Source organism: Chinchilla lanigera, unplaced genomic scaffold (assembly GCF_000276665.1).
Source record: "Chinchilla lanigera isolate Chin_1 unplaced genomic scaffold, ChiLan1.0 scaffold00005, whole genome shotgun sequence".
NCBI lineage: Eukaryota > Metazoa > Chordata > Mammalia > Rodentia > Chinchillidae > Chinchilla > Chinchilla lanigera.
Window position 1 is genome coordinate 19,651,791 of NW_004955406.1, and position 8,880 is coordinate 19,660,670.

General features: G+C 39.6%; 1 protein-coding gene across 2 annotated transcripts in view; it reads right to left on the reverse strand.

Annotated features, from left to right (window-relative positions):
• Positions 1-7,017, reverse strand: part of Acbd6 (acyl-CoA binding domain containing 6) — a 177,168-nt gene extending 170,151 nt beyond the window's left edge. The window contains exons 1-2 of one of the 2 annotated variants that reach the window (XM_013521346.1): positions 6,310-7,017; positions 654-718 (exon numbers count right to left, since the gene is read on the reverse strand). In XM_013521346.1, coding sequence (XP_013376800.1) covers positions 654-718; positions 6,310-6,531 — 287 coding nt within the window. In that variant the 5' untranslated portion in view covers positions 6,532-7,017. The remainder of the gene's footprint in view (positions 1-653; positions 719-6,309) is intronic. The other variant, XM_005374985.2, reaches the window with a different exon arrangement.
• Positions 7,018-8,880: the final 1,863 nt, after the last annotated feature.

Genomic DNA, 8,880 nt, shown 5'->3' on the forward strand with positions numbered 1-8,880 from the left:
AAAAAAAAAAAAAAAAAAAAAGGAAACAAGGAGATAAAATTGACACAGGGGAAAAGAGTACAAAATGGGGATTTACCCTGTTCTGCCCTCCCCATTTCCTGGCTAGCTCTCAAAGATGACTCCAGGTGGGAAAAGCAGTGACCCACTAGGGTCTGTATGATATGAAAGAAAAATCTTACATAATAGCTCTGACAGGTACACTCACACATATATTCCTGTGTAAAGAATGTATGTCTACTGTAACCTACTTATATATCACCATCATTGTATAAGAATCCTTTGGGAGATTAGCTAAAAGCCAATTCCTTTAATCCTCCCCCCAAATGCGTGTCCTTAGCAAAGTCTACAACAGAAGGATTAACATAAAAATAATTCTTTAATCTGCTTTCCATTTTCTAATTCCTAAACACCTAAATCATTTCCAACAACCTTCTTAAAGATCCCAAGAATGAGCTAGGTGTGGTGGCACATGCCCGGCATTTAGAGAGGCTAAGGCAGGAGGGTAGCAATTATTAGTTTACCATGGGCAACTTAGCAAGACTGATAATTGAAAAAATTTTAAAGTAGCTGAAGATGTAGCTCAGTGCAAAGATCCAGGACCCCACTACTATAAAAACAAACAAACAAAGAAAAGGATTCAAAGACTTTCTTACCATTTTTGCTTTCCTTCAAAATCAAAGAAGCTTGGTTTAGGAGTGTTGCAATTTCCAACTTTGACCTAAACAAGGAGGAGGAAAAAAATGTCAAGAACTTATTTTTCAAAGAAGTGTCTAAGAACTTTTTTTAACTTCATTCTTTTTTAACTTTATGATGTGTATTTAGCAACTTACTTTTCAAAGAAATGTCTAAGAACTTTTTTTTTCAACTTTATGATGTATGTTTTTAACTCAAATTAAAAAATATTCTCATATATATAAAATAACAAAATTTAACATCCTTTGCTAAACAAATGAAAACCACAAACAAAAACTTTAAATAGAGGTAGCTTAGACTTACTGCATAAAAGAATTGTTATCTAATATTATAATATAGAAAAATGTGGGTGACAAATACTTTTATTCCTTAATAGACTTAATTATGTTTAAATTATAGATCATAGTCTTTACAATCATTATAACAGAGAAAAATTTTTAAAAATTTTAATCATTATAACTGAGAAAAAAATGAAATTAATAAACTTAAGGTTCAGTTTTTCAGAATTCATATGAATGTTTCTTCATGCTGATTCTAATACTATTAGCACTTTATATCTCCCAGAATCTAGAATAAAGTGTATTATTTTGAAACTCATCAATATAAATTTAGATTCTAAAAAATTTCAGCGGTTTTTAGCAAAAATATAAACTCTATTCCACAATAATCTCTTGTTTGTGGTCAGTGATTATCTTTTTTTTGAGACAGGGTCTCACTACGTAGGTCAGGCTAACCTTAAACTCATTACGTAGCCCAGGCTGACCTCTATCTCATGGCTTTCCTCCTGCCTCAGCCCCCTGAGTGATGGGATTACAGGCAAGCGCCACCACACCTGGGCTAATGATTATTTCTAATCCTCAAACGACATTTGTACTTAAATTATGTATTTTTTCATCATGTATAAGTGAAATTTGCACAAATGCTGAACTCACCATGCAGCCCCTGGTTGTCACTACCAGAAGTAATCTCCATTCCTCATGAACATCTATCAACATATCTGTATTTCTTTTGACATTTTTATGTTTTCTACCTTGTGTAAGAAACTGTTGCGCAAAGTCTTATCTTTCTATTAGAACAGAACCTCTAAGAAACTGTGCTTGGGCTGGGGATATAGCCCAGCGGCACAAGCTCTTGCCTGGCAAGCGCAAGGTCCTGAGACCAATTCCCAGTACCAAGAAAAGAGAAAGTGTGCTTAACTTCCCACAGCACCTTCTTCTTAGGGACTTCCCATTACCTTCTACTACTCTTGCACATTTGAATTTTGCTAAAATCAATTCAGTGCTGTCATCTGACCTTAATTTCTACTCAATGATATAGGGATTTTTTGTCCTGTGTTTTGTTCATATTATTACATTTACCCAAAAATGCCTTCTCTTTTTCTCTGAGCTTTTCAAAAGACTGTATCTCCTACCAGTCTTGCTCATCGTTTGGATTTTAAGAACTCTTTCAATCTACATGATTTCATTTACCTCTAAATTCATAAACTTTATCACCTCTATCCTTTCCTTAGCTATTAATCACATGGCTATAATTAAAATATACACTGCTATAGAAGCAGGCCTGTTATGATAGAAAGGAGGAAAGAAATGGTAAGAAAGAAAATGCTGCACTTCTTAAACAGTCACCATAGACCAAATGCTTAAAGTTATCTCAATGAGTCACACAATAGTCCTGCAAGGTACAGCATTACAAACACATTTTGTAGGGGCTGGGGATTTAGCTCAGTGGCAAAAGTGCCTGCCTTGCAAGCACAAAGTCGTGAGTTCAACTCCTGGTACCAGAAGAAAAACAAAAGCAAAACAAACAAACAAACAAACAAAAAACACATTTTGTAAATAAGGATAGAGAAGTTCAGTATGTTTGCCTCAGTTATTTCATTAGTAACTACTAAATCAGCAGTATTTGAATTCAGGACTGTTTGAACCCAAAGCCCAATACTCCTCTGTATTACTACCTTACATGCTATATAGAATCTAGGCTTCAGTTCTGGCACCTCTGAAACCACACGAACAACTGGACTGCTACAAATATGAAGTGAGATTAAACTATAAAAACTATGTAAGACATCATAAAAAAAGCAGTTATTACTAATATTTTTTTTCTTGTCCAGATACCAGCCAGTTGTGGAAACAAATGCCAATATCTGTTCTCTATTTCTACAATAATTGTCATGGCTGGGTCCATAGTCCTTCAATTAAACAGTACATCTGTCCATACAACCTCTGCCTAAGTTCTGGGGGACTGAATGTGTGTGAAAATTATAAAAATATCTTCCTTAAAAATGGTCTTGTCTTCTCCTTTTCTTTGTCTTGACTAGAACATTCATGTGCTAATGGTAAGCCTCTCTGGCCATGAAAGAGGAATTTATAGCAGCCATTTTCGTGCTTTGGGACTTTATAATTCCTTTTTCCTCAGAAATTAAGGACCTTAAACACCTTTGGTTCCTGTGACTTCTATCTATTGATATTTACTATAAGTTAAAACAGCTATTTTAAAATATGCATTTATTTGAAAATTACAGTAAGCCTATGACATGTTAACATAAATTTTAAAGTTTATGAAAAATAACTGCATATCTAAACTCAAAAAATTTAGAGAGAAAAATGGTACCATTTTACATTTTATAAAATCTAATAATGTCTGGCTCAGTTGTATTTTCATATTTACTTCTGTATCGAATATATTGGTATATGTTCCTTCGGTTGAAGTAGATGAAGAAAATTCAGCACCACCGATATGTCATATAAGAAAAGTATTTTGGTAGCATTTTCAGGTAATTGTGAATATTCTTCTTTGATACTACACCAAAACTCAACAAGTGGCACTTTCTTTAAGTTAACTTTAATGTGAAATCTAAATTTACATCAATGAATTTTTCATACTCATACTGAAAACTGTTGGCCTGATTTATACTTTGAATGGATCCTTTATCTACACATGATTTGCAAATCACTTAATGAAGTATTTAGAAAATACAGTTCATTGAACTATGCAGATTTTCCAAATGTTGACATAATTTCATTATACATTAGCAAAATTGCACACTAGTTATTGTCACCATTTATCTTTTAAAAAAATTGTTTAAGTATGGAAACTGTCAAGCTCACAGTGGCAGATTTTCCAAACTTCTAATTTTTACTTGAAAGCTCAAATATTATCATTGGCAACAAATATTTACAGTTGTTCTCCTTGACGTAACAAGCGTCACTTCTTTCATTTCCAAGAAACTATCTGCCAAATAGTACTCAAATTTTAATACATATAATTTATCTGTAGTTTGCTCTAAGCAAAAAAAAAAAAACAACAAAAAACAGATATACGACTGTATTTCCTGCCATTGCCTTGATTCAGTTTAAGGCATTACCAGTTTTATCCATCAGGCCAACATAAGAAAAAAACACAAAAAATGTCTTAGTATTATTATGAAAATAGTTTTGATCTTATGGATCCCCTGAGAAAGTCTTAAGGATTTTTAGTGGTCTATGGGCCACAATTTGAGAACTTCTGCCTTAGAGATGGCTGAGCTATGACATGGAAAAATAGAGGCCCCTGGGTGGCTTCATGAAGCAGAGCCACCCTAACCTGTTCTCTAGATCACCTACTTCCAGATCATTATATGAAATAAAAAAGCTTCAGCAGTTGACCCTGTATCCTCAGTGACACAGAAACTTTTATAATTCCCAAGTTCAAATAGTTCTGGATCTAGAAGACTGCAGAAAATAAAATTCAACATTTTAGGACATCATAACTTGCAGTGTCCAAAATTGGTACATACCATAAGCACCTTAACACTGTTCTCTAAGACAGACAGACATGACTTGCAGTGCCCAAAATTGGTACATACCATAAGCATCTTAATGCTGTTCTCTAAGACAGACAGATATAAAACATATCCAAAGCCCTTAAAACAATATTTGAACAAAGACTGCCAGTGACAAAATGCAAGTGAATCAAGTGTGCCAAAGTTAAAGAGGGCATGCAGAGTATCTTCACTTGTGCTATTACTGAAGGCTCTTATAAAATGAACCTGACAGAATTTGAAATTTGCATTGATTGCCATCCAGTTCTTACAGGTGTCAAACTTTTCTGCTGGAAAAGTGTAAGCTAATACATAGAAGGAGCAAAAAACTTAATTGGTTGCCAGCTAAGAGGTGACTACATTTCGCTTGGAAATAAGATACTAATGATGACTCTAGTACTGATACAGATATGTCCAAAGAAAGAAAAAGAAACTCTTCTACGGAATTTAGAGAAAATTCATTTTACACTGTTCAGAGAATGGTCTGTCAGATATACAACAGGTCCTAGCACAATACTCACTATATACTTGTTAAATATTTGAAAGTTTCTTTCTAATGTTGTTAAGACAAGTAAATGACCAAAAAGAAAACAGGTACAGAACTTTTGCAAGAAAGCTAATTCCAAGGCCAATTTGGGATAAACTTTCATTCAACACTATCATTTATACCGTTAGTACCCACAGCTCTGATCTCTCAAGTTACATTCACAGGAGTCAGTCTTCAAAAGAAGGTTCATCTCTATTCAGCATATTCAGCTTAAGAACACAGGGGAACTCCTCTACATATCACTATTTTTAAAAAATACAGGGGAAAATACGTAATTACATCAAGATAATTACATCGAAAATGTTTTTAATAAAATAAAATAGGCTACTATCCAGAACTTCATTGCTTTCAGTGTTCCAAGGAGCTGTAGTTTTCCTGAGCCGTTACTTTGGTGGCAATTTTTCACATGTTTATATGTAGATCCCTCAAGTACTTTGTAACCCTTTTAAAGTCAAGTGTCATGATGCTTTTCCTTCTTTGTATTCTCTGTAGACATGACACAGTGTTTTGCAGATAAATATTTGTTAATTATGATAGCAATTTTTTTTATTTTTATTATGGTACCTAATCAGTGACTCCTTGAATGATAAATTAAACGTGGCTTCCATGAGTAACTCATACCTTTTTGTACTTCCAGGTAAGGCTCAAAGCTTTAGACAGAGTCAGGAGCGATAATGTAGTTCTGACTGATTTATCCATGACTCTAGAGATGTTGTCTGCTCTTGGGTTTACTTTTCCTTTTTTGAAAAGAACATTGTTTCATCTGGTGTTTACCACCTCTAAAATATTTATGACTGTGTCTAAGACAGAACATATTCAGCCCAAACATAAGTCAAAGATATTTAGGATTTAAAAACAAACACACTAAAGGTTGTAATGCTTTATTTTGTACTGCATCACTTTACTACAGTGAAATTATCCTCTTAGTTATCAAAATATTTTTTATAAACACCATATATATCTCCACGTGGCCTTCCAGCAAGAGTAAACGGTAAGGCCTATTTCATTATCCTCATTTTGTAAAGGTTCTGAGGCTGGTAAAGTAACAGGTCACCGAGTCAGAGGAGACACAGAAAAACTGTCAGAGTCCGGCTAAATAAAATATCCTTCCTAAGAGAGGAGACAGATCTTTCCCATGTCTAGAATGACGCTCAACGAACAAATAGACTTCATTACACCTTGCCTTAAACCATGCCCGTCTGCTCTCAGTTTTTGAGCACTGATGAGAAGGCCCCGTGTCTCTACCGCGTCCACTCCTTCGCTACCTTACCTGCTTGTACCTGGCGTACAGGTACAAGAGCTGCTCCCTGCTGGCCACGTGAAGCAGGCTTTGCAGGTGTGCGGCAGCCTTCTCAAACACCTCCGTCAGGCTCCTGGACGCCTCGGTCTCGGGGGTCTGGGGCGATTCCACATCGCCGGAGTCATCCCCGGAGCTCAGCTCTCCACCGCTGTGACCCGTGGTGGCCCCCGCGGTCAGCAGCGGTGTGGCCATGACTCCCGGTTCGCTCGTCCCGGGCGCGGGGTCAGCCCTCTCCGGATCTGCGGCTACGCGGACTCGGGGCCTGGCCGCCCGGGCTGGGACCCCAGCGCGCTCCCTCCGCGCTGGGCCCTCGCCTAACTTGGCTGCCGCCTCGCCGGTCGGAGTGCCCGGGGTACGGGGTGCCCCTTCCCCTGAGGGCTTCCTCCCCTAACAGATCGCGGCCTGGGGCCTGGGGCGGCTTGGACGGGCAGTGCCGCAGAGGACAGCGCGCAGCCGGGGCGAGTGGCCCGCGGCTTCGGGGCTGGGCGGACCGAGCCGGAGGCGGGGGCCGCGCGCCAGAGACCACGGCCTCCCCTACGAGGACTGGGGGACCTCACGAGAGGGACGCCAACTGGAGAATATGCCCTCAGTCGTTGCGGTGTCACGAGTTGAGATTTGTCAAACTCAGCAACCTGCTGTCGGCATAGGCCACGGGGTTGGGGGGTCGTTTGGTGGTGTAGCGATGGGAACCGAGCCGGGGGAAACATGGGGCTGAGGACAAAGGTTCCGGCTGCTCCTATTGGACCCAGACGGTGTGCTGCAGGAGCTCCCCAACAGGCATGCGCGTGCAACTGTAGCTCGAGAGTTTGGGTGGTTTGATTTTGTTGTTGTTTTGGTGCCGGAAATTGAACTTAGGACCTTACGCTTGCCAGGCAGGCGCTTGTGCCGCTGAGCTAAGTTTGGGTGTTTTGAAAAAATGAACTAACCGGGCTGGGGATATAGCTCAGTGGCACAAGCGCCTCCCTGGCAAACGCAAGATCCTGAGTTAAATCGCCAGTACCGCAAAAAAAAAAAAAAAAAAGAAAAGAAAAAAGAAAAATGAACGAACTGATGGGAGGTGATGATACAGGAATATAAAACTCCCAACCTGAACAATATCTGGGACGAGTTCGTGTTCTCTAAAATCGAAGAATGAATTTTAGGAACCACGGAAGTGAAGAGCAGAATATATTTATTGAGGGAAAGAAAGCTTCTCTCAGAGAGAGGCACAGAAGGGGGCTTGAGTGGGTAGCCAAGGACCTTGCCCCTCCCAGGGACTTCATAGGGCAAAACCACGAGGTGAGGCGGGTCCAAGATAGGGGGGAAATGGGAAATTACGAGGTGGGCATAAGGTGGGACAAAACTATGGTCAGCCATAAGATTACAAGTATAATTGTTCAGGTAAAATCGAGTAAACTGGGATCAAATGGGGAAGCCAGTCAGGTAGCAAGCGGGTATGAATGCAGAACAGGGACTTTTCCTGTAGGGGGTTGGGCTAGTGACTCTTTGTCTTTTTGAGGGTGATAGCTACCTATTTAGAATATCAATCCCTGATGTTTACACCTAAAGAAGTATGCAGGTACGTTTGTGTAGTCCTTTGCCTTGAGGTCTGGCCCACAGCAAATACGTCTCTATTCACAAGGTATCTTATCTTTCATGTTGGCTCCTTCCAGGGCCTGGCCCTGTCTGACTGCCTATAATATTTCTAACTCAGCTGCCTGTAACAGTGAGACCTTTGCTGTCTTACCATGTTTGTGATGGGTCTGAGAATAGGCTTTATGGAGGTAACCCCCACCTTCCTTAGCACAATTACTGAGCTTAGCCTTTGCCCCTGTGCTTTGCAGGCACAAAGCAAAAAGTATGTCATAGTTCTAGTGTTGTAGGAATTGCAGTCCTCTGGTGGGGCAAGAAACCCAAAGGGCACTCCAAGAGATAGAGGAATCCAAGCTATTTATTATGCCTGCCAAGCCAGAGGAGCTGTGTTCTCCAAATTCTGGGCAACAAATAGTGGGGTCGGGGAGATTTTATACTGTAGTTTACTTTGGGTTGGGCTGGGTTGGTCGAGCAAAGCCGAATTTTACAAAAGCTGAAGTCTGAAGGTGTTATATCCTGAGTTTAGAAGTGTGACAGAAACAGAAGTTACATGAAACACCTTTTGATTGCAAGATAAACTCAGAACATTATCAGTTGGGAGAGGTTGTGGAGCCTTGTACCCTGAGGCAGGAAGTGGGGACTGGTAAAAACATGGGTGGGGGCTTAAGGTCCTGACTTTCCTGATTACTAGTGCAGTTAGAAACCAAGGAGCTGATTCCCTCCTTCCCCTTCATTCAGCTGTAAATGCCACACCACCCTAATGATTATCCATGCTTCCATAATCTTAAAAAGAGGCAGTACAGTTAGAAACAGGGAAATTGTGTAAATCATCCCCTTCAACCATAAACACACCACCACCCTAATGATTAGCCAGGTTTAAATTTAGGAGGTTACAATGCCAGAAGAGGTAGATTACTGACATCAATGAGAGACACAGTGGGGGAACCTTGGATCAGCCTGTCTGACCCT